Source organism: Drosophila takahashii, chromosome 3L, assembly GCF_030179915.1.
Source record: "Drosophila takahashii strain IR98-3 E-12201 chromosome 3L, DtakHiC1v2, whole genome shotgun sequence".
Taxonomy (NCBI): domain Eukaryota; kingdom Metazoa; phylum Arthropoda; class Insecta; order Diptera; family Drosophilidae; genus Drosophila; species Drosophila takahashii.
The window spans coordinates 17586965-17613553 of record NC_091680.1 but is presented as its reverse complement, the minus strand read 5'-3'; the positions used below and the strand labels follow the sequence as shown (position 1 = coordinate 17613553).

Below are 26589 nucleotides of genomic sequence, written 5' to 3'. Positions count from 1 at the left end.
CACTTCAATTTATGGGCTTCGGGTGTGTACCATAAATTTAAATTGAATGGAGGAGCCCCAAAAAATTAACACACGCAATTAAAATTCTACAACAGTTCTGTCCTTCAATCGGGCCAAATCCATTGGCCATGTGACATTGTGACCGTCAGTCAGCCTTTTTCTTGGGTTCCTCGGCCGGGTCCAAGGCCACCAAAGACCCTTTTCCAAGTCATTGAATAGATTCCTTTCGCACACACACACACACCCGAAAAGGAAAAAGGGACCAGGGGGCGTGGCCCTTGGGCGGTGACCCCCATTAGGGCGGCAAAGGCATTACACATTCTGATTGGAAAATCTATGGTGATCATTAATAAAATCGAGACTAGTGCAAAATGCCAAACAATAACAGACGGCAATGGGGCAGCTCTAATCAAGGTCTGAGCAGGCAAATTGCCGGCCAAAACCAAAGCTAACCAGGCCCGAAAGCAGGTCCTTCATTTGAATTATCATGCAAATGGTGCACGGCGGAAAAAAGGGTTGGTAAATATAATTTAATGAGAAAATAGTTTCAGCAGAATTATTATTTAAAAACTTATACGAAGCTGTGAAAAAGCAATTAACGATAAAGTATTTTATTAAATATAGGTTCTTGGCATCCTAGCAAAAAATGTAAAATGGATTTATTGGTATAAGTCGATATAATAAATAAATATGATACTGATTGATCCATTGATAAATATTTATTTTCCAGTAATACAAATTATAATTTATTCTAAAAATCTAACAAGTTATTAAACTGATTGATCCATTGATAAATATTTATTTTCAGTAATACAAATTCTAATTTATTCTAAAAATCTAAGAAGTTATTAAAACTGAATATTACAAAGATTAATTATTTCTTTTACTTTATAACTATTTTTCTCAGTGCTCTCCTCGACTTGTAAGCGAATGTACTTTGGTTTCTGTATAAGTAGCTGCATGCATTTATGCGACCAACTTTAGCAACGGCAAATATTGTTTTAATATCTGCCGAGGACCCCGATTTCCCCATTCTCCTCCCCGTCATTTTCCCTGGGGCTCGTCTTTTTGTTGAAGCTGACGGAGAAGCTGCAGCTGATGTTGTTGTTTTCCATTTTCCATTCGGGCCAAACTTTGAGCGGCAAACAATGCTTCATTATAAGCTCCAACCCATGCCAGAGGTGATAAGCCATGCCATAACCAGAGCCATAGTCGGAACCTGAACGAAAAGCAGGACTTCCAGGACCAGCAGGACTTGCAGGAGCACGGGCAACTTCTTGTATAAACTTCACTTTATGCTTTCGGCCTTCAATGGGGTAAAGCACATACGCGCACACTCTTGGCAAAGGAGAGCCAGCTAAACATACACACACTTCTTTCAACTTACTCACATGCCATTTGCTTGTACTTTGTATGAATTTTACGAATATTTCATAACAAGAATTATGCTTGTGTCTAAGCCAAGTGTGTGTATATATATGTAGGCATGTGTTAGTTGTTGCCTGTTCTTGTTGTCGTGTCGTATCGCATGTTTTGTCATACGAAGTGGCTATGCAAAGACAAACAAACCGGATAAACAACAGCAGCAACAACAGGAACAACAGGAGGACGCTGCACAAAAATGTTGTCAATCAAGGTTGAAGATAACAAGAGACAAAGGCAGCAAACAGGATGTTAAGCCCTTAAATTGCCTCAGACAGCCGGGAAATGTGTCTTGATTATGAGCCAGTGTGTGTGAGCAGAGGTAGATATATGTATATATCCCGAAACAAATTAAGTGGAACCAACAAATTCCTCATGCACAAACTATTTCCTTTTGAGGCTGGACGGATTTATTTTTCATAGCATACTTTTGCGGGCAAGGTAACGAAAAAAGTTCGCTGGTGAAAGTTGACCCAGAATATTGCATTATAAACTATGACAGCCAAGTATTTTCTAATTTTTCCTCATAAAGCAAGTATTTTCTTTTGTGGATATATCTTTAAAACATCCAAAAAGCTTTACAGAAACCTAAAATATTTATTATTATAATAAAAAAGTTCATACTAAATTTATTGAGGAACTAATTAATTTGAAACTCCTGCTTAAGGAGTACAAATTTTTGACAATAAAAACTTAATTTTTCATTTCACAAAAAAAGCATAATGACTTGCAATTTATGCACTCGTAAATCACTTATAACCAATTAATGGGGTCAACTCCTGCGGAGAATATGATCAACTTTCGGTGGAGTAGCCTTTCATTGTGTTTCCAATTTGTAGCCTCGCTTCTTTTTTCCTCTGTTTTTCGGGGGTAATCATGCGAGCAATTAAGCTGCTCTCGATTGACGCTAATTAATGAACAGCATTAAAAATTATTATGTGTGAAGCAAAGAAGCGGCGCAAATATGACAGCAGCCTTTTCAACAGAGAGACTTGGCCACGCCCACTCACCACATCCCCATCCACACACACATACACAATTTCAATTTTCGTGCCATGTAATTTGCGTGGATAATTTATATGCACGGCAGGCGTATAGAGAAGATGCTCCCCACCTTATCCCCCAGCCGGCGATATTGCTCCTGGTGCGAGATGAAATAAATTTTGCAGCATCATTTAAGCTTAATTAAGACATCCCAGCCGCAGGCGATGATGGCCAAAAGAGCAGCGAGCGAATGGCGGCCACAAAAGCCTCCCAATGCACCGTGCTCAACATAAATAAATGAGTGACTGGATACTGGAGTGGTTCGGTGGCTCAGGGGTTCAGTGGTTCGGCGGTTCCCATGCTTGAGTGGCTGAATGGCGGCCGCCTGCATATTCGAGAGGGCCAACATCTCAATGCCCATTTGATTTCCAGCCAACTCACGATTCCACGCATTAAATCGCTTAGACAATGTCAAAAGGCATCATTACTCAAGGAGTCGCTGGCAGGCCACGTTCAAGACCCGTCCAATTGCCCTCGTCATCCCAAATGAGTGGTACGATAAAGCAGTCAATAGACAGAAAGACGAGAAACAAGTCAGATGAATACTGTAAGGTTCGGACTATCAGATACCTGGTAGTAAATTTCTTTTAAGAAATGGTATCTAAAGGTTTAAAATAAATTTAATATCGAAATAAAAAAAGAACCGTTACCGAAGGACTAGAGCTAACCCTTGAACAATATTCGTATTTCGATTATTAATTTTATTTAATTTTATTACAGCAAAAAAAAGTCCGTTTAATTTTGTAAGAGTCCGCATATCAAGTTCAAATTGATACCACAAAACACCAAATCGATCATTGTTTCAAATCAAGATTTTTAAGTTATTTTACCAATTCCAATATACCCCGTTCTTTACCATCACCAGGTATAAATAAGAACTGGCAATAAGAAGAAGTATGGACTCAAACAGAAAAGGAGGATTCCGTGTAACTCGATTCCCGGCCAATGTTGATTTTTAATTACCGCGAAGCCAGCGAAATGTAACGATATTTACTATGAAATTCAATGCCATTAAACACAATTAAGTGCGTCGGAATCCCCATCTTCCTAAATTACAAACCCAACATAGGCAGGCAGCTATTATGGGGAAGGTTGGGCGGTTTTATAAGCTTAATTCATTGAGGCAGAGGTTCAAAGTGTTGCACATTACGCATCATTTCAGTCGACTTTCAGGACCCGCGGCCCTTTTGCGATATTCGCCTCGTGTCTCTGCCAAAAAGTGAAATGGAAAAAAAATGCCGAAACAAAAGCGTGAAAATTGCAAAAGTTTTCTTAATTGCTCCACGCGGCTCGTCAACGTTGTCGAAAATTAAGGGCAAATATGCAAAGTCATTGTGTGAGTGGGTGAAGTGAGTGGGTTGGGATGTAGGTGATGGGTTCTGGGCGGTACGGAGGGGGTTACGGAATGGAGGAGCTGACTGGTAGAATGGCGTAGCCCCCGTAATGATTAAACCAACCCCAGTCACACGCACATGGGGAGAAAAAGTGGGAAAACTCACTCGACTCGCACCCACTTGCACACATGCCGCTTTCCCATCGGCCGCAAATGAGGAAAATTCAGCGGTGGCAATTGAATTCGAATTTACCGCTTCTTAAAGCGAGCTCTCGTTGGTTTAACGGGTCTTTAATCAGAGAGAAATAATATTATTAAAAAGTTGAAGCAATAAACTTTCAAGGAAGTGCACTCATTTTTAAAATGATTAGATGATAGTTGCTTAGAAAACTTCGACTAGTTTACTTAATATTTAATTATGTTCCTTAAGATTCAGATTAAACTTTATTATCCAAACCCCAAATATATTATGTCAATAATTACACAAAATTAATATTTTATAGTTCTTAGCAAACAACTAGCATTTAATAATGTCCCTCATTGAAAATTCGAATTGAAATTGCAATAGGCCTTTGGCTAATGTTGTCTTTCCCTCGGGGGTTTTAGGAACTCACTCGATTATCTTTAAATATGGAATTTACGCATTATTACGCCCCCCAAAGTTGTTTACAACGACCACCGTAAATGGCATGTCTTCTAGCTGCATTCTGGGAATATGAGAAACATTAACATGAGTGTAGTTAACAAACCACTAAGCTGAGCAGCGACAAATGCACATGTCCTGCGAGTCGAAGGATTCGGGATGCAGTCATCCAGCCAGACAGACAGACGAAAAGGAGGAGCATTTGCCAGCTGGATAAGTGGTGACTGTGGTGCTGCAGATGCCAATTGCAGTGGAGCAGCTTAAATTAAATGCCACATTCACTCAAATTTACCCACATTAAGCATATTGAGCTTGCCACGCCCCCTTATGCTTGAAAAAGCGCGTCACTTGGGGGGAGGGGGGTAGATTTTCCCAGCTGCCTTTTGTTTAATGAAGCCGAAGTTGTGGGTGCGCACTTGTACGTTTGTCAACACAGGAAAAAAGGGGAAGGAAAAATAATGTTGCATAAAATATACGGAAAATAATTCCAGTCTGAATACAAAATTAAATGAAATCAAAATATAATCTATAAACTTTTTGTTCCTTTTAATTAAATATAGGTTTTTTTGCTTTTCTTTATAATTAATCTTATTCAAAACGATTTTTTAACAAAAGGATTTTTTCATTGATTAATACCTCAAATTTATCACTCAAAACCATAAAATCGTTTTAAAATCAATAGTCACTGGTCTTGCAATATTTTTCCGTGTATTTATTTGCGTGAGCGTTGGGCGCGTGCATGTGGAAAAACAGTTTTCGAATGAATGCAAGTTTTAATCCTTGAAATATGATTTGAGTGCAAATATTTTGCATAACCATGAGCCCGACAGTGAAAAGGGTTGGCCGCAGAAAAAGAAAGGCAGACTTGCGGTTGCCATCTGTGTGAGTGAGAGTATGTATGTGTGAGCAGTGACACAATTCCGCTTGCAACATGTGTGTGTTTGTGTGTGTGCACTTGTTCTTGCCAACCGCAAACACTTCACTCGCTTGAAGGTTGCCCCCTTTCTACTTTCTCCTGGCCACCCTCTTAACCCTTTTCCACAGCTCGTAGCCACAGAACCCCGTTTGCAGCCTCAGTGTTCAACGAACAGTGCTTTGAGTTTAGGAAAAGAATTAACAAGCTATAAAATATTTAAAAAATATATTTAAAAACCTTGTTAGTTCTTTGTTTTGTAAACTTCACAAACATCTCAGTAACAGAGAAGACAAGTGTTTTATTTAACGTAAAAAAAATATTTTATTAATATTTAAAAATGTGTACATATTTCAAGGAATATGCTTAAATGTTTTGGTGTATAGCTTCGTTAAACTTTAATTAAATTAAAATATTTAAAAGGTCATTTTATTTTAATGAATTATTCAAAATATTTATGCTGTTTTACATAGTATAGAATTTTTTAACTTAAGTTTCTAAGTTTTACTGGCTTTAAGTATAAACTGAAAATAAGCTCAATTTAATTTTAAAAAATTTAAATATAAAATCTAAAACCCATAAAAAAATGTGTTAGATATTTTTTATAAATTATAAACTGTTTCACTGTAGATTGTATATTACTATGCCTTCTTCTGCCGCTGTCTGCGGCTTTAAAACACTGAGAAAAAAAACAGTCTAAAATTAAGAGAAATATTCTTAAATTAAGAACGTTTGGTCATGGGAATGAGTCAAGTTCGATTGTTCTTATATTAAGACAGAATGTTCTTAAATGCAGAACACTTATTGTAGACCAAAAAATCTAAAATCAAGAAAAATTGATCTTCATCTAAGAACACATTTTATTAATTTAAGATGTCAATGGTATAGAATTAAGACTAAATATTCTGAACCTAAGAGTATTGTAAACAAGGAAGTGATCTTCTTTTAAGATTAAAAATACTTTATTTAAGAATATAAATTCATTTATTTATTTCATAACATTCTCAACAATAAGAAATTAATTTCTACAACAATATTCAGTCATACAAGTTGCTTCTGAGATTAATTAAGTGTATCATTACACTTTAAGGTACATACTTCAGTTGTAAGTCTTTCTTTTTAATAACGTAAAAGTAGATTTTTTCAGTAAATTTTAACTTAAATTTTTAGCAAAAAACTATGGCTCTATGCATTTCGAATGATAATAAAATACTCGCATGTTAGTTTGATAAGTTTTTCAGTTCGTTAAGTAGATGAGCGATACGTGGCGACTTAAGATCATATTCAGTTGATATTTCATAAAAGTATTTTTGGATAAATAGCCATGGTTGCTGACAGGCGGAAGGATATTTTAAATTAAGCACTTGAAATATTTGAAAGCAAATATCCAAACTATCCAAAAATGAATCAAGTTTGTATAACATTTTTTCAAAGTAAACAAAGAAACTTTTAATGCAATCATCAGCTAATCCAACGACCACTAAAAAAGGTTGAACGGTCATACCGACAGAGTAGAATTTTGATATTATTTTAGCTATTTTAATATCTATGTCACTGTGAGTGTCAGCCCGTATAATGAAACACTCCTGGGAATCCATAATTGTTGTCTTTTTGAATTGCTTGCCCGACTCGTTCACAAAGCGAGCTGATGGAGGCAGTAAAGTAGTCAGCAATGTTGTATAAATATAATCCTGAATGTCTATAAAGATATAAAACGGTTATATTTACGTGGTAAAATAATACTTGGCAATTTATACTTACTTGGATCGAACGAACTTTCACCTCTCTTAAATAACTCTTTAAAGCATTTATTTGAAAGAGATTTTTTATACACAGCCGCAATGTGGGTTTTAAAAGAGTCCCACTTTGCTAAAAGCAAGTGACTTTTGGACGGGTACATAATGTTGAAATCAATTGAGATCTAAAAAAAAGGCAATATTTAATAATTGAGTATTTTATATAAAAAAAACATTAGCGTACCAATTCTGGAGCCCTTGCATGAGATAGTTTTGACCACGACTTAAAAAATTCTTCCCATTCCATTTGGCGTAAGTCGTTCTGCCGCATTGTAAACGTCTTTTGCCATTTGTCTTTTATTTCCTCCCAGTTAGAGGATGATCGGTTTAAATATCCTTTCAACGTATTTCCCACAGACACATCTACTTCACTCATTTGATCTAATGAGGGTTTTTGGGTTACATGTTGGATTTCCATCTTACTACGTTTATGATTTCGATTCTTGAACTTGGAAAATAGTTTTCCGCCACAATTAGATTTGCCACTTCTTGGTATAAAGTAGTAATCCTAGAAAATATAAATGAATTTAAAAATATATGAATTTAATACATAAATCTATATCAAACATACCATCATTTCTTTCTCCTTCGGGAATATTGAGACAATATCATTAGTTATGTTTGCCATGTCAAACGGTTTTAATATAACATTAGTTGCAATGGCATCTTCTAAAATTATATTTATTAAAATGTCTCTTTTTTCCTTAGTCAAGCAGTTGTTTGCTTCATAGAAGTTTAAGATTTGTCTTCCTCGAGATGTTTCCATAATTAAGTTTTTCAAGTCCTACATTTAAAGCACATATATTATTAAAAAACTTGGCTTAAATCTCTATAATACCTTATAATTAATGGATTTTCTGCTGTTGATACTTTGGTCTTCTTCGATTTTGACAGGCTCATTTTGTTTGAGTGGAGGCTCAACAGAGTTTTCGTTGGCTTCATACTTAAAAGAAATAAGAGTTAAAAATGTATGCCAATTGTTTTTTTTGTAAATTAAGATACTTACAAAAGTTTTTCTCCACTCAAACAGTTTTTCCCTGAAAATTAAACGCGGACCCAGTGGTGGAATTGCTTCCTTAATATCGTCCCTGTCCATGTATTTTAAACAATCAAATGTTATATTTGCATCTAAGGAATAAAAATTAGCTTAACTTTAATCAGCGGAGCAACAAAGGGAGAAGAAAAAAAAATGTGAGCGTACATATGTAAATACTAATACACACACTGTCGCAACTGGAGTGTTTTCCTTTCTTCACATTCTTTTCATTTATTTTGTTTATATCACCTATGGGCTATGCAGTTTTTTCGGCCGCTGCGCTGATAGCTTTTCGACGCTGTTAAGCAGAGAAACGTGGATGTCGAAACGCTAACAGCGCAGCGGCAGAAAAACTGCGTAGCCCATGGGTCGGGAGTGCTGCTTCTGCTGGCCACGACTGGTTTATATGTTTTTCTTACCAATCAAGTATTGCATTAAATGTTCCATACCGAGTTCTTTCATTAAATTAGATAGCTTAACTTTGTCTGAGTCCTCGGGTAAGGCCGGACTTAGGCACATAACCTCAAAAGTTGAGCACGGTACCGGGTCAGCTGTATTCTTTTGATCCTTCACCTCCTCAATGTTTTCTTCAGGCTCCGAATCCGAAAGGATTATACGCTTTCTTTTAGCTTTAGCCGGCATTTTAACACGCACTGTTTTTTCAACAATTTTTTCGATTTCACAACCAGTCGTGCACGCGAACAATTGGGAATGGTTCAGTGTGACCATTCCGTTAAATCATCGATATCTATTAAGACATCGATGTTAAAAATATAACTAGTTTAAGGCAAATAAAAAAAGGGGGACATTTTTTAATTAATATTTAATTAGCATTTGTTTATTGGTGTACACTTTTTATTGAAGCGCGTTACTAGTAAATTACGATAATAGGATCCGATATTCGATAATTTTATCGAAACTTTTCTGTTTTGTTTTGATTATCGTACACACATATACAACGAAAACATTAAAGACGGAAACAATAAACAAGCTTGATATCAACGAAATTTAAGAAACGAAGACGTTACTTGCAGGCATTAGAAATTCAAAATTTAAAGGTACGCCCAATTTCTGCCCTCGGTACGCAAGAAATCATGTAAAGTTTTTATTGTTTATATTTTATTTTAGAGAATATTATTACTTACCTTGGAACATCATGTACGCTTGCTTCAGGTGCTCAAACAAATTTTCCAGCGGAAAACTTTTAATTCATCATTTAAAGTATGATCACTTTATAACATTGACTGATTTTCCAATACAATGTATTGTTCCAAATTGCAATCAGCTGCACTCAAACTTTTCAGCACTTCAAAGGCATTTGGATACCCAGCATAAGAATCAACCCGACGTTGATAACAATTCACCATATATGAAGGGAGCAAGGACCGCAGATCAACCAAATGATATCTTTGAAAATGATACCTCCATGTCATTTGAAAGCATTGAAAATGTAAGTACTGATGCTTATGACGAGGTTAATATCATAACTGATTTGGAGAAAGACGCGTTAATGTTTTCCATTGATTTATTATCTCGAAATCAGATGCCAAGAAAATATGTGACAGAGATTCAAGGAATGATAACAGCCCTTTGCTTTAAAATGGCCAAAGCGATTCGGCAATGTATTAATCAAGGCAAGCAACAAAACATGGATAATATCTTGAAATTTTGCGAGTCACCGTTTGCCAAAATTGGAACCGAATATAAACTTTTTAAAATGTTAAAGGAGCAGCAATTATATGAGGAACCAAAGTCCTTTATCATTAACCAAAGACTGGCAGCAATTAATGTACAAGGAAATCCTACCTTAGACACAAAAACCGACGAGATCTTTGTAATGCCACTACAATTTATGATTAGGTCTATATTCAAGAATTCAAATCTTTTGTCGCAAACTTTGCAAAATGCTAAAAATTATGCGTCCAATAGTGCACTGACTAACTTAGCGAGCGGTGAACTATTTAAATCCAAATTATCAAAATTTGGGACAAGTTTAGTTGTTCCTTATGTCCTTTATTTGGACGATTTTCAAATAAATAACCCCCTGGGATCCCACACATATTCCATTTGCGGTTGTTACTTGAATTTTCCAACGATGCCCCAGCACCTGTTATCGAAATTGGATTTTATTTTTCACGCAGCTTTTGTATCCACAGAAAATCTTAAGGAAATTGGGAATGAAAATTGCTTTTATAATTTGGTAGAGGAACTTAAATTGCTAGAAAATGGAATGGAATTTTCTATAGACGGACAAGACAAAAAAATACATTTTCTACTTATCCTAATTGTAGGAGATAATTTGGCAGTAAACAGTGTATTAGGGTATGTTCAGTCCTTCAATGCAACAAAGTATTGTAGATCTTGTACACGAACCAAAACCCAAATGAGATACGACGTTATTCAAAAAGGACGATTTTTGAGAAACAACGAGAACTATCGACAGATGTTGTCAGAGCAAAACTTTCAAGAAACCGGCATTAAAAATTCCTGCGTTTTTGAAAACTTGGATTACTTTAACGTTCCCGATAATTTTTGCTTCGATATAATGCACGATGTTTATGAAGGAGTCTGCAACTACGATCTCTGTCACATTTTACTATCTCTTATAAATGAAAATATCATTACACTCGATCAACTAAATACAAGAAAGCGTTTATTCCAATATGGCGAAATTAATGTTGGAAACATTTCAACGAATATTGAAATAAGAAGACTAAAATCTTGTAATTTACGGATGACTGCCAGTGAGCTAATGTGTTTTGTTCATTTTTTGCCATTAATGATCGGTGACTTGGTTCCACCCAGAAATAAACACTGGAGAATTTTAATAACATTGCTGGATATAATTGACTTACTCGGAAAATCTACTTTTGAAACAGAGGACCTAATAAAACTAAAAATGTTAATTAAAAAGCATCACGGAGGCTACATAAAGTTGTACGGAAGTTTAAAGCCGAAGCACCATTTTATGGTGCATTATCCCAGAGCTATTCGTATGTGCGGTCCACTAAAATATTTGTGGTGCATGCGATTCGAAGCTAAGCACAAGGAAGCCAAAATTTATTTTCAAAATATTACATCGCGGGTTAATCCCCCTCATACCTTGGCAATTAAGTCAGGTATTAAATTTTGTCAATTTTTACTAAGACTCGAGAATTCTGTTGAAACACTGTTTGTCATAAAAAACACATTACCACTTAACCACGACATTGAAAGTTGCTTAAGTAAAATTGATTGTCCGTTTAATTTACATAATGCTCAGTTAAGCAACTCAATAATATATAAAGGTATGGATTATAAAAGCAACAATTACTTAGTTAAAAACGAAAACCCTGACCAAATATTTAAAATATTTTTGTTTGTCTTGGAAAATGAATGTATTTATGTTGTGAGCAGAGTTGTTAGTTTAAATGCATTTAATTGTCATTTCCAATCTTATGAAGTTGGCGCGGCAACAGATAAATTTGAAATTCTAAGCATTGATAAATTTCTCAGCCCTCCTTTACATGTACACCCAATAAACAATGGAAAATCGTATATTAGAATTAAGCGTATTTAAGTAAATTAACATTTTAAGATTTGTAATGTATTATGACTGTATCAACCTTTTAAAATCTCAAGAACTCAAAATAGAATCGTATTTTAAAAACCATGATTTTTTGTCTAAATAAATGTTACTTCTTTGCTTTTCTTTATTATATTAAATTGGTTTTTTAAATTAATTTTCTCTCGTAGATTATTGGACAAAAAATGTATAATTTTTGTAGTTCATAAATACTATATATATTTTTTAATTTTAGGACAACAGTTTCTTAATCTTAGAATAAAATTGCCTTATTTTAGGAATGTTTGCTCTTTTTTTAAGTACGTTTGTTCTTATTGTAAGAACAAAATTTAAGAACCAAAATTTCTTAATTTAAGAACTTTGTTCTTAAATTTAGACTGGGTTTTTTCCCTCAGTGAATGCATTTGCTCAGGACCCTCGGTCTTCATTGAAGAATAAAAGCTCACAGGCCTAATACTATGGCCCGGGGCCACTTGGATTCACCTTTCGACCGCAGAGCACAGCAACAGGGCACTTTTAATGAGCAAAGTTGGGGCGGTGCTCGAACCCGAACCCGACCTATTCTAACCCCACAAAACTGACTGCAGCCGAAAGAGTGTTACTCAGCGTGCAAGGGTTCTTTTTTGGGGCGTTTCCCCATCCGAGTGACTGAATGAATGTAAATGTCATTTTGTGTGCGACTGGCATGCCACACGAATTTCTTGCGAACAGCTGCACTTTGGGTTTTTAATATTTTCGTGGTGAGCCGCACAAAGATAAAAGGTTCACATTTGCATAAATCTACATGTGCCGGGGTGTTAGGTTTAGGTGCATTTGTGTCTATTTGCAGCTTTTGACTTTTTCACACCGAAATTCCCCGTTTCTCACTCGGCTTTTTTCCTCCCATTTTCAGACATGACAAACGGCGGTGTGCAGGGACCCATCGAGGGCTACAATTCGCTGGACGACCTGCTGACAACCACTCCGACCCCCGGCCAGGCGGCATTGCTCCTGCCCACCGCCCCTACCGCCGCCTACACCCATCCCAAATGGATGGAGCCCTACTTCGATCCCTCGACGCCGCGCAATGTCACCGCCCTCATGGGCAAGTCCGCCTATCTCAGCTGCCGTGTGCGCAATTTGGCCAACAAAACGGTGAGTTTTGGCTTAAAGACGGAGCACTTGAAGAAAATATGTTAGTTTTGAAAACATAATAGGAATGAATTTTTTTGGCCAACAAAACGGTGAGTTTTGGCTTAAAGATGGAGCACTTGAAGAAAATATATTAGTTTTGAAAACATAATAGGAATGAATTTTTTTAAACACTTTGCTTCCTTTAGTCTGTCAATCAACTAACTTTTCCTATTTTACGAAAGCCAATCCTTAAAATATTAATCAAACTTAAATAAATCCTTTAAGATCCATAAGATTTTTAAATATTAACATATTCTTTTAAAACATCAACATATTCTTTTAAAACCTTTTACTTTTGGTTAAGATAATAGAAAAGTTAAAGGAAATTTGGTATTCAAAAAGTATGCAACAAAAAATTAGGTACGGAAACCCCCACAGGCAGATTCTAGATCTTTTACTGCTTAAACTTGATATTTTGTTCCAATTTGGTTTAAAAATCTCAACAAAAAAGGTGGTGATTTTTTCAGTGTATTTCTGTAACTGACTGTTTTTGTGGGGGGTTTTCGGGGCTAACAGCGTAGTCGTGTCGAAAAGTTTGTTGTCGTGCGTGACGACAACGAGTCGCCCTGCCATTAAAGTTTGGGCCAACTTTCGTTTATTCTCCATGCGCGGAATAATTTTTATTTTTTGCGACCGCCTCTCGCGTTGATTTCTTGGCTGATTTCCTAACCTGGTCGACGACGCGTAGACCAAAATGTAATTCCCCTGGCATGACGGCGAAATTTTTAATTAGTTCCTTAACCTCACGGCCCGCCCCTTTTGTTTGCGTTTTGCGGTAAGACGACTTTCAAGTTGGCTTCAAGTTGTTTTTTATTTTGTCTTGTGGAAATTTAGCAATTTCATTTTTTGCCTCCTCTTTGTTTTTTGGTCTGTTGTTGTTTTGCAATTGTTTCTTTTGTTTATCTCCTTTAATTGCTCCCTGTCCCGTTTTTCCCCGTTTTTTTGCAGGGGGTCACAAGACAAAGGTCGGCCGTAGGCAGCCTGCTGCTCCTGGAGCTTAATCTCCAGTCTCCCCCGCTGTCACATTCAGACGGCAAATATATTCATGTGTTTTGTAGGCATTTTGTAGCATTTAATTAGCCCAGATGGGCATCCTTTAAATTGTGTTTAATGAAATGTGTATAATTGTCAAAAAGGTGACTGAACGGGGGGCTCAACTTTTTTAATATGCCCTACGGATAGGTTTATGAATAATTAGGCAGACGGCAGTGGCAGACGATTAATGAGTGGGACACACGTCTCTGCGCCCCAGGAGATGCTTTATTATCCTCGCAAAAATTTTCATATAGATGCTTGCCAATTCTCACACTCTCCGTTCCTTTTTTGCCGCGGGAAAATGCGATGCCGAAAACCAACAAACTTTCAACACGCTCGCGAGCACTTGACACAAATGCGCCACCAGGATGTGGATCCCGCTGGCAGCCAGTGAAATGGAGATGCGGATGCGAATGCGGATGCGGATGGCGTTGCAGGATGCCGTTAGCAGGCGCAACTTTTAATTTCTTGCCAAACAAAAGAGGAACGAGTGGCAGTCGCAGAAAACTCACCCATGTCGGCTAACACATACATCAACTGTTCAACCTCAAGTGGGCGCGCCTTTTTGAGTCCTGCCCCCCCTTGCCGCCTCTTGCCCCTTGCCCACCCTCTCAATTGCATTTGAGCGCGAAATTATTTAAACAATTTCATGAAATTGCTCTCGCCGCACGCGTCAACAGCACTTGGCTCACAGTCCGAGTTGCACGAAGCCAAAAGTTGCACTGCCGCCACAGAGGACGGCCCTGCCCCATACCAAATCACCACGGCACCCATTTGCACCACCCTGGTGGCTCAATGGAAGCCCCAACAACACCCCACCCACTGGGCACTACTTGCAACTTGAAGCGGAATGTCGAGCTGTTGTTGCTGTTTCTGATGTTGAACACAGAAAACAAATGTTTAAGAATTCTGATTATTCTCATTATCAAAAACGAAAAACATATTCAAAAATTTGAAATTTTTATTTTAATCACATTTTAAACTATTAATTTACATTATATTCGCTTTTCAGCATTTTGATTTTACTTGTTTTAATTTTTGTTTATATTAACATCGCAGTAAAATATTATTCAGAAATATTTATCACAGTTAACATCTATATAAAATCAAAAAATCTATCGGTTCCTTTTAAATTATTTTTCTAAAGCTTCATCCTTTTGTTGTAAAAATTGTAGTTAAATTGGAAGATTCCTTTAAATTTTGTTTCTTATTCAACAGTTAAAATTTAACTTTACATCTTTCTTTATTAAATTCATCTTCATCAATAAAAATAATATAAATTTAGATTTTTTTTATAAATATTGAATAAATAATTGATTAACCTATGCTTTAGAACTGATTTTACATTGATTTGTGCCTTTTTTCGCTCTGTATTTTCTGTTCATATTGCCGAGGCGTGGCTGCTAATATGAGTCCACCTCCTTTGGGAGACGGGAGTTTGGGGTTTCGGGGGCGTGGCTCCATTACAGGACCGCATGCAGCACAGCGTGCACTTGTTAATTACGCTTTAATTTGTTGCGTAAAATGTTTGTTTAATGGCGGCGTTGTCGTTGCGAGTGTGCGGGAGTTGTCAAAAGTGCGAGCGCCATGTTTTCTCACTTTTATGCACTCTCGCATGCACTTTGGCAGAGCCACCGAACCTAAAACAGAGCCCCATAACAAACCGTACCATATACCATGGCATCCTACCATCCTTAGCCCGAAAACTCAATTGTTGAAGGCGGCCCTCGAAAGTATGCAACAACATTGCGTATAATTAAACGCACGCATCATTGTGGGTGGTGGTGGGTGGTAGGGGATGCTTTTGGTGCTTTCTTTTCACTGCGAGAAATTACCATACATACGTGCGGCGGTGCATGTGGGTACTCGGCTGTCAAGTGCGATAATTTTGCATTTACATTTGACTTAATAAGTTTACATAAGCCGCCCTGCCAGCTTACAAAGTTATCTCTGCGCACCGCAAACTACTTAAAAAGTTTTTGATAATTAAGCAAAGCCAAAACAGCTCGAGCACGACCAGCAGCACTAGAGATTCCGCTGAGATTTGGGAATATCCCCCCGGGATTCCCAACCCGGAAAACTCAAGCCGTTCGTCACACGTTGCTCATGCGTCACGTACGCCCAGCGAAAAAGATGCAAAACTTTTTCATCGCCATCCTTTCAACGCGCTCCTTTTTGGCTCCTTCTAGACGGGCGTTTTATTCGATTTTGATGGCACTGCGTCGGCAATTCGTTTTCAATTGCTGCATTTTTAATGGGCCAGCCGCTGGCTCAAGGAGCAGACAAATGGCGCGATTTTACGATCGTTTTGTGTGCAACTTACCTAATTGAATGTGAGTTGAAGTGTTTAAGGAAGAACAAATCGCATTAATGCTATAAAATCAGATATTTGTTATATATATTTTCGACAGATTAAAAAATACCTTCTAAGACATTAATATATTTATACGAAGTATTTTACTATTTCCTTTTTAATTAACTTAATTTCCCTTTAAATTTTCCCATTCCGATTCTAGCTTCTTATTTTATTTATTAAGTAATTTAGGTGATTTTTTCGGAAGAATATATTTTATTTATCTAAGCTACTAGCAAAAGTATTCACATTTAATTTATAAAACTCTCTAAAATAATAAACCTCATAAATATCACTAGTTTGTCCCAGCCAATACGAGCTCTCCATTAAGTTGATTACCGGTTTTCGAAATCCTTTTGATTTAGCCTTTAGCCGAGAGTACAAATATTTGCGATTGCTTTGGAATTTTGCAGGTTTCCTGGATTCGGCACCGCGACATCCACATACTGACGGTGGGCTCGTACACCTACACCTCGGACCAGCGCTTCCAGGCCACCCATCACCAGGACACCGAGGACTGGACCCTGCAGATAAAGTGGGCCCAGAAGCGGGACGCCGGGATGTACGAGTGCCAGATATCGACGCAGCCGGTGCGCAGCTATTTCGTTCGCCTGAATGTCGTAGGTGAGTTTAAAGGGGGCAGGATACTCAGATCGGGATTCCGATTGCGATGCCGATTCGGTTTCAGAGCCGGGGCTTCATAAAAAATCCAACATTTGTCGTCGCAAATAACAAAGGGCACTCGGTGACGGCGGCCTGGTGACAAAGTAAGAAAAAAACCCAACGAAATGCAGAGAAAAACGAAGTTGTTGAACAAATAAATTACACACAGCCAACGAGTGAGCAACATGCACGGCCAAGGAAAAGGCGATGTCGATGGAATGTGGAGGTCTTGGTTTTTATACGACAATAATTCCATTTTATCTCGTACTTTATTATTCTACAGTGCCAGCCAACGAGCATCGCCCACCTTGCGTCCTTACTTTTTTGATTATTTTCCTTTTTGGACAGCAATTTTTTTCATGCACTCACTTTTCCTCGCCTTTCTCTATCTTTTTCGGTTCCAACGGTCTCCAGTTCCCACGGCCACCATCCTGGGAGGTCCTGACCTTCACGTTGATAAAGGCAGCACCATAAATCTCACCTGCACTGTGAAGTTCAGCCCCGAACCACCGGCCTACATCTTTTGGTATCATCACGAGGAGGTAATTAAAGTTTATTGTTGTATTCCGGTCCTCGAGAAGTGACCACTTGGAGTTGGCTAATCTCGAGGATTGAGGGGCGAAATCATTGAAATGCCATTTTGTTTGACCATTTTAAAAGGTATTTAATAGTAGTAAAATAGTTTTATTTTTATTGGCAAAAATCCATGTAAAATAACTGCAGAGATTTCTCAATCATCCCAAAATATCTTTTATCTCTTTAACATTCTAATTGCCCTCATCAGCCATGTTTTATTCGCTTAACAATGACATGTGTCATCCGCAACTTTTGGACGTTGCTCCTCGAATCAGAAAACTTCAATCCCCTGCAGGCGAACTTCGTTACTCATACGCCACCGGGTGTCAGCAAAAGTTATCCTTCTCTTTCGCCTTCCGCTGACACTTGCTCGCCACATCCTTTTCTCGATCCTGCGAGACCCTCATCAGATTCGGGCATCGTCTCCCCATCGTCAACGTTATTTAAACGTCAGCTGTTGTTATTTTAATGAGTGAATCAACGCACCCCGCGGTATCCTGCGTCCTTCACACATGCAAATGCAAATGAAAGTGCCAGGCGAGGGATAACTGGGTCAATGGCGTCTGGCGGATGGGTTATGTTTAAATTACCGCTGCTGACAAATAGAGGAGAGGAAAACAGCAAAAAAAGTGAGTGAAAAATTGTGATCGCCTTTGGTCTCAGCCCCTGCTTAGTTGTCCTTCCTCTGCTGCCAATTAGCCCTGTTGTCTTAGCCAAGTTAAGCAGCAGCAGCCACTGCTGGCTAATTGCAAAGTGCTAAATCCGCCACAGTTGCACGCTAATTGCAATGCAAAAGCCAAACAAAATATCAACAAAAAACTGTTGGTCCTGGAAAAAAAGGACAAAAACGACGGAGTTAAATGCTCTGCACACACAAATCCGGCCAACAACTGCTGCTCACTTCTTGCACAGCCACTTGGCGTATTTTAATGTATTCCAGGAATTTTCTAATTAAAATCCTTTGCTGCCTGTAAAGGTACTGTGTGTGTGTGTGTGTGTGTGCGATGAGTGGCCGCAGGAACCTTAACGCGTCCTTGCTGCAGGCTTTGCTGTAAAGTCCTGTCCGTACTTCGTGCTCCGAGCACCGTGCGCACGGATTATTTACGATCCATGCAAATTTTCTGTTAATTAGTTTAATGGATGGATAAACCCAGTTGATGCACTTCCACCGCGGCTGAAACCGACTGAAATGTATGCAGCCCCTTTTGCCCTTCCGCACTTCCGCTCGCTCGCTAATTGTAATTAACGTGTTGCATATTTTCACTTCCACTTCCATTTTTCCCACCTGAGGTCAGCCGGTTTCTTGACATATGTGTGTGGATAGCTAGCATGTCGGATGGATTCCGGCTAATTCCTGTGAATAACTGGCATTTCCCGTTGCCTTGGCTTCGGCTTATAGCTGAACTTCTTGGCCCTGTTTCAATGTTCAAGTACCTTCTATCGGCTGTCCGCTTTTTTACACTTGCTGTCACTCAAATCCTCTGGCCCCGAGCGACTTTTATGTAGTACGGATTTTTATGACCCTTGCTTGGTTTTGGATTTTATGCTCGAAATATGCGGGCTATTATTGCGTTGGTGAGTGCCACATAAATCGGATATATGCGCATTTTCAATGAGCTACAAACATTTTACACAAATATTTTATTTACTTTTTGCCATTGTTTGCCGTGTTATTATTTCCTTTTGTGTCTTTTGTATATAGCATTTCCCCCACGCCCAATCGCAATCCCATCCGATCCCCCAGATTGAAGAAGTCAGGAACAGCTGCAGTTGTCATGAAAATTGCAGGCGGCATGCCATGAATTTTTAAACTCCGAATGGCAGAATGTTTTTTTTATTTTTTTTCAATTTATCAACTGACAAAATGCAGATTCGCATTTATTCCGGCACGCTGATGTTTGCGCCCCCCCCATTTCATCCCCACGCTCATTAACTAATTTGTGTCGGGGGCAGAAAATATTATAATACAAATATGATATTTATGCTGGAGTCAGCAATAATGGGGTCAGGATATCGTGAGCCGACTGATAGGCAAACTTTTCACTTGCCAAAAGTTTCGGCGACAAAGTTTGTGCCATTTTCATTGTTTTCATGACTGATATCCAGTCTTTTTTGGGTATGAATGGTTGAGAGCATGAGGAAAGTTGGAGAATTAAATAAGGAAAAACTTTAGATGTCCAGTAATAATTTTTAAAAAATTGTTGATCATTGTAAAAAATGTAATTTAGCTAAATTTCCTAAATAATAATAACTAATAAATAATCTATGCTAGATAACCGATTCACATTTTTAAATCCCTCAAATATTTATCAAATTTTTTCAATATTTCTAAAAATTAATTCACAGAATAAAATTGTATTTAATAACAATTTACACTACATTTTCAAAAATATCTCTACTATTATTCGTCACCCTCTATGTTTTGTTTATCACTTGATAAACTATGTAATCGTGCAATCAACATATTTCCGCAATCGGTATTATTTCATCCAATTTCCTGCTCTGGTTCCTGATGTCTATATCTATATTAGCCATCGTCATCATTATCAGCGACGCTAACTTTTCTTTCATTCCTCAAACTATCGCAAATGTCGTCGATTAGTTGGGATTAGATGGCGAATTATGCCTCTGACAGTTGGCCCGAGGTCCTTGGCCCAAGGGTTGTGAGCAGTCTCATTTCCGTCGCTGTTGTTTTCAGCATTTTTTTTTCCCACCGAAGTCTTTTGCCCCGTCAGCGGCATTATGTGTTAATATCAATTCCCTGTCAGCTCTGTGCTCTCTGTGCTATTGTGAACTTTGCCCTGCCTGTATTGGCAAATTATTCCGGTATTTGTTTTTGTCAGCCGGGAGGAGCGACTTAATATGCATTCAGCTGCTGTTAGAGCCAGTCCTCGGGACAGGACCTGCCGTCATCCTGCACGAATCGATAATATCAAGTCGACTTCGATGGCTGCCAGAAAGTAATAACCATAATGATGGGGAGCAGCCTTAAATCCTCCTGATTTGCCTGGCGTTTCACGCGATCTTTGATGTCGAGAGTTGACTTTAATCACGAAACACACTCATCGAATTCGAATTCCAATTAAAATCACAATTTCCCCGAGTGTCATTCAAGGGCAGCATTTTGTGACACGTTGAATTATTTTGCAATTCAAATGTATAATTTACACGGCGATGCGGGGGAGAGAAATCAAAGGAAGATATCAGGCTACTATTTCCAGTCATTTTTAAGTCATATTTAATCTACACATTTTTGCAGGCTTTAAGGCGGGTCAAAAATTACATTAGGAACAACAGCCGTCGCAACAAGAAATTTGCTGTTTGTCCCCTCATTGTTTTGGCATTATTGTGCGAAAAGGAGTGGGTGTTTTACACGCGGAACGTACGATGTACTCACGCAGCTCCTCCTCCATTTGCAGGTCATTAATTATGATTCATCAAGAGGCGGCGTGTCGGTAATTACCGAAAAGGGCGATGTGACAACCTCATTTCTGCTCATACAGAATGCAGATCTGGCCGATTCGGGCAAATACTCCTGTGCGCCCTCCAATGCAGATGTGGCCAGTGTGCGTGTCCATGTCCTAAATGGTAAGTACCCTTTCCCATGCCCCCAATACCACCCACCCGTGCCACCTCAAAATCTGAACAGCCCTGGCCCCCAAAATTGTTGCCATCCTCTGGGCAAATACTCGAAAATGCCCCGCCCATGAAATGCCATTTGTACGAGAGCGCTTACATTAACTGACAAACGAACCCGACAGCCATCCGCTGCGATGCCATTTTGTTTTCTTTGTTGCGTTTGAAGCTCCGATGCACACAAAAAAATGCATATATAGTTTATACTGGGAGATACAAATTGCAAATCCAATTTGTACTTAGTTTTCTACAAAATTGCCCTGGGTGCCTATTTCTAGGCACTTGGAAAAATTATTTGTTGGGCAGATTGCTGAAACAGTTGGAATGGTGATTAAAAATATGGAAAAATATGATTTCTGATTTGTTAAAATAAAATATTTAGGACCGTTTTCTAGTAAATTTAAACCTATAAACTATAACAAAAATCGTAAATTATATTTTTGTGTTTGATACATATTTGTACTTGCCAGAAATCAGTCACAATAAAAAGAACCTCAAGTAATATTTTAAAATGTACAAATATTTCTGGGAATTTATAGTTTGATTATTTTTATATCAGAGATGTAGCTCCTTAAGTTTAAGTTTTTAAGATATTATTGAAAATATTAAAGTTTTAATACGTTTCTCATCGTCCTTGATATAAACCTCTATATTTGTGCCTTTCCTGGAATTTTTACCAAAGCGAAAAAGTGCTAGAAATGGACAGAAAAAATGCATTAATTTCCTAGACTTTTTATTAATTTATTTTTTTGCTGTGTGACAAATTTTCAAACGTCCTGGCGGCATCTGAATACATGTATCCGTGACAGGGCGTTACCCAGCGGGACGTTTTATGAAGTCAAATGGTCTTGGTTCGGGGGCTGGACCGATAGCGATTCAGATTCAGATTCAGATCCACCAGTGGACCACCGACCACCGACTGACTGGTGACCCCGACCGCCCATCGCCGACCGCCTTGACCCACTGAAAGCGAACAGAGCCCCGTTTCCGATTGCAATTTCGCCTCATTTCCGCCTGCATGCAGGATGCCCGTGACTCTTTTACAATTGACCGGCTCCGGGTCCTTAATAAATTGTGCAGGAACTTAGTTCGCTTGATTTCCACCCGGACCGCAAAAGTGCAGCGGTCCAACAATCCCGTCCAGCAGCCCGAAAATGGCCCAATTTCGGTTTGAAGTTTTGATGTGACCCAAGGGGGCCAGGATGCCAGGAATGCCAGGGAGCTGGGATGTTTTGTAGCTGGTTCGCAGCACATAATCGCATTAATTATGAGCAAATTAATTAGCACACTGCGGTTAATTGCAGTTAAGTGAGTGCCAGACAGAGTTGAGAGCTCCGAGCTCCCAGCTCCGGATTGCGAGAGCTTCAGGCTCCCGGGGAAAGGATTTCCACCAGCGACAAAGACGGATGCCGGCGACATTTACAAATTGCGAGTGGGACTCGGTGGGCAGAGGAATTGTTGCAATTTGCCAGCATAATCGCTGTCGATCGTCGTGAATTTGACACAGTTAAAATAAATTACGTAATTGTAAAGGCCAGAAGAGAGACAAGGGCAACGGCGGGAGCCCCTACGACAATGCCAGCAAATGCTATACAATTTGAGGGGGGGTAAGGGCACCCGGACCGAACCGGAAAAGGAAATGAAGGAGGCACGTTTTTCAATCATGCTAACAGCACCATGGTGACCCCGACACAACCCACCCATCCACCATCCACCACCCACCGCTTGCCGCAAATGGACCGCAAATGGTAACGTGCGGAAATCCATGCTGTTGCCATTGTAAACGTTTGCCAGCCATTATGCATGAATGCATAGAAATAGAAAACATCGGGAAAAAGCCGGGAAAAGCGGGTCTCTGGTTTTTCCCAACCAGCCAGGTGCTTCACGATTGTGGGTTAACAAACAAAATAATGAAGCAACAGCGCCACCGTACAAACGAGCCAAAGGCCGCGGCACTGTGGAAAAATAACACAAAACAAAAACCCACACACACAAAATAGTCACGGGATATACGAGTTTGCACTTCTCCGGATGTTCTAAGCGAAGGGGCGATAAGCCGCAGAGTGAAATGTGATGTTTGTTGCGACACCAAAATTTTAAATTATTTTTTGATAGCCATTTTAACAGAAAATCCTTAGAAGTGATCCTTTAATAAGCACTTGAAAATCCCAAGTACTTTGAGCTACACTAAAATTAGTTGAGAGGGTTTGATTCAATAAATTTATTGATATATAATTTATTTCTTTGCATATAAAATATTTGCAGTAATATTGGAAATATGGAATTTAAAAGCTGTTGGCATTAAATGTGGTAATTTGGTATTTCCCCTGCTCTGTTTTACATGCTGCAAATAAAATAAAAAATAAAGTTATGCCGAAATAAGCTCTTAGTGACTTTATTCCTACTGAAGCTTGTGTCTTTGTTTTTGAAAATCTAACGACAAAGCCATTAAGGTTATTGAAAAACTATTTGTAAAGCGGATTAACAAATCCGAAATATGTTGTGGACTCAATAAGTTTTTTTGCCCGGTTTGCTTGTTTGTTTGTTGTGGCATGATGGCCTTTTGGGTGTTTGAACAAAAGCTTTGTACAATCGTAATCTGGATAAAAATCAGATTATCTATATGGATGCGGCATCTCGAATTCGACCTTCAGTTGCGCTTGGCCACAATGAGTCTCAATGGGTCGAAGGCCACTGGAATTCAGGCGTTAATGACAGAAACAAGGGCCTCATGTTGTGACAGGCAAACAAAACGCAGATCAGAGTTTGGCTTCGAGAATGGCCCTGTCAATTGTCCATTTACCAGTTCCCGTTGCCTCGCAATCAGAAATGTCCTTCAGGCGCACCACACTCCTTCTGGCCAGGATATGCATGGACTAGTCTTGATGGCCAGGTGGCGAGAGCAGTTTGAAAGATTTCTTGCCTTTTGGATGGAAGTGGTCAGCAATTGAAGTTTAAAGAAAAATTATATAAGATAATTATTCAGGTATATTCTACAAATTGCAAGTAAAAATAAATCCAAATACCATTATTTCGAGTAAAAACTTATTAAAAGCTGAGGTAAAAAAACTGCATTCTAAGAAAAAAGGAATTGGTAAAGTTTAATGCACTAAAAACATTTTTTAAATTTTATAAGTATTTTCCTAAATTAAGACACATAAAAATGCTAATACAAATTAGACTTGTATTATTATGACAAAAAATATGAATAAATTTTTTTATTTTTGGTTAGACATTGGATAGATAGATAGTTAGTTCTTATATCTTTTATCATTTACCCCCATTTACTAACAAATACTTACTGCTCGAATAGACTAGAAAATAATGTTGTGGCCTCTTCCAAACTGAACGCTATTATGGTTTTGGTTTCGAGTGCGATGCTGGCACCCAGGCTCCCAAGTTCGTAAATATTTTGAGATGCCCGCCCGTCAGAAGCAACGTTGAGCTGTCAGGAGCAGAACATGCGGAGCATATGCCTTGGGAATCTGCCGAATTGGGTTGGGCCGCAGCCACATTAGTGGGCCTTCGGAGAGCCGGGCCCCATTAAATTGGATATGAAAACCACAGCCAAAAACCACTGTGCATTCGCCGACTCAGGAGCGATTGCATTGGATGTGCCTGTCAATCAGGCAACAATTGGGTAAATCAGGACTCGGAATTCTCCTCGCCGGAGAACGGACCATGTCCACGTTGCGTAGTCGGAATGCCTAAGCAGGTTGTTTGCCCTATTTGCTGCTGATGATTTCGATGCATCCTTGCAGGATGCCAAAGGATGGGGGCTTCCACCTGACTCCATTCAATTATGGCCCAAGGAGAGCGGGCGAAAAGGAGGCGCAGGGTGAGATGGGGGATCAGGTGACTCGTGGCTCGGCATATTGATATTTGTGCGACGGACAACGCTGCCTTCGCAGTTTACACTTGAGAAATCAAACGGAATCCCGACAAATGTCCTGCCACCTGATCCCCCTGAAAACCTGGCTAAAAGTGTACGAGGAAATCCCGAGGAAAGCAAACTTCCAGTTTCGATTTATTTTCGCCAGTTTGAAATTTCTTTGGCTATTTGTGTAGCGCATTTGTTGGCTGCTCATCAAATGGCAAACGACTCAGGCCAGGTCAAGGAAAGTGTGAGAAGTTAAAGCCTTGACCTGCCTTCTATCCCTAAAAGAAGAGAGGAAAAATAGGAGGAAAATCCCTTGGCTCGCTGCACGTATCGAAGTCACCCGTATGTCCTGCAAAACACACACACACACTCGACACACACAAACAACCAGAGACGCCGAAATCCTTTAGTCAAGTTTCGCAGGATGGCGAATTTATTCCACTCCGTGTCCCTCCAACAACGTTGTGTGCTGCAGATTAGCTTTGTATTTTGTCACAGGAAATTACATTGCGCCTTAAGGATGCCGTAGCGCAAAAATTTCGCTTCATTGTTTGCCCCGTTGACTGGGCGCCCAACCTCCTGATCCCGGTCTTTGGGCCGGTTCCCATGGCCAGTCCGTGCTGGAGTCCGATTCCCCAAGCCCCAATCCCCCCTCAGATGCACTGCGGGGAAATCCAGGAATTGGAGAGTAGGAAAATTTTTCTGATCTATGAATGTGCACTCGAACCTTGAACTATAAAACCTATAGAAATATTCAAGGCGATCAGCAAAGTGATAAAGAAAAAAAAATTTATTGGGAAGTAAAATCCTTATATCCTTTTTTAATATAACTTATTGGTTAATTGATATGACAAAATATAATAATACTTCAAAGTAAACATTCAAGTATTTTTTAATACAACAAAATGTATTTTAAATGTTTAGTAATTTTATAATATCGAGTGCTTTTATAAACCTCTAAGCAATTTTCTAATATTTTTATCAGATTCTTATGAGTTGCTTATCAAGATGATGGAAGCTTAATGAAGTTAAGTTTAGAGTAAAAATTAAATATTTCAAGAAAACATTATTTCTTAATAATTGCTGATCTATAAATTCTCTTGATATTTTAATTATTTGGCTACTTGAACCCGGTTCTTTCAATGTAGTTCTCAGGTATGCTCCTTTACCATCTTTCGCCTCTAATCGTGTGTACGTGTGCCACTGAAGTTGGTGTGAGTTCTCGGGTCCAGAGAATCCTGGCAACTGTCCACCTGCCTCCTCCGTTCCTGCCCCATTAGTCTGTACATTAGGAGCTGCGCACAAAGCTAACACTTCCTGTGTGGACGGGACTATGTGAATGTGACGCACTGTTGTTGCTGCAGCTAGTTTGGCATTCCGGCAACACAATTTAATACAAGCGACAGCAAATTGCACAGGCGAGATGTGTGTATTTAAATGGCAATGATGCCTGTTTGTTGATAGGCGGCAACAATTACACTGGAAAAGATAGAGGCTTTCTTTAATTGTTAACCTGAGATG

General features: G+C 38.8%; 2 protein-coding genes across 4 annotated transcripts in view; one reads left to right on the top strand and one right to left on the bottom strand.

Annotated features, from left to right (window-relative positions):
• Window positions 1-26589, top strand: part of dpr6 (defective proboscis extension response 6) — a 119639-nt gene that overhangs the window by 58774 nt on the left and 34276 nt on the right. For both annotated transcript variants that reach the window (XM_070214695.1, XM_070214696.1), the window contains 4 exons: window positions 12645-12886; window positions 16727-16937; window positions 17391-17518; window positions 20972-21140. In XM_070214695.1, the coding sequence (XP_070070796.1) occupies window positions 12645-12886; window positions 16727-16937; window positions 17391-17518; window positions 20972-21140 (750 nt within the window). The remainder of the gene's footprint in view (window positions 1-12644; window positions 12887-16726; window positions 16938-17390; window positions 17519-20971; window positions 21141-26589) is intronic.
• On the bottom strand, window positions 6437-11449 carry LOC138913056 (uncharacterized). Of its 2 annotated transcripts, XM_070215309.1 has the most exons (8): window positions 11290-11449; window positions 9333-9674; window positions 8158-8279; window positions 7990-8094; window positions 7723-7935; window positions 7336-7659; window positions 7117-7276; window positions 6437-7054 (listed from the first exon to the last, which is right to left on the bottom strand). In XM_070215309.1, the coding sequence occupies exons 2-8, from the start codon at window positions 9343-9345 to the stop codon at window positions 6576-6578; spliced, it is 1416 nt and encodes a 471-aa protein (XP_070071410.1). In that variant the 5' UTR covers window positions 9346-9674; window positions 11290-11449; the 3' UTR covers window positions 6437-6575. The 2 variants fall into 2 exon arrangements, with proteins under 2 accessions (XP_070071410.1, XP_070071409.1); XM_070215308.1 differs by lacking the exons at window positions 9333-9674; window positions 11290-11449 and adding an exon at window positions 8607-8665.

Excerpts from the sequence above, each read along its gene's own strand:
- LOC138913056 (XM_070215308.1), bottom strand. The coding sequence starts at position 8,649 with ATGAAAGAACTCGGTATGGAACATTTAATGCAATACTTGATTG. Across the intron at positions 7,660-7,722 it reads CGAAGGAGAAAGAAATGATG|GATTACTACTTTATACCAAG; the intron begins GTATGTTTGATA and ends TATATTTTCTAG. Across the intron at positions 7,277-7,335 it reads ATGCAAGGGCTCCAGAATTG|ATCTCAATTGATTTCAACAT; the intron begins GTACGCTAATGT and ends CCTTTTTTTTAG.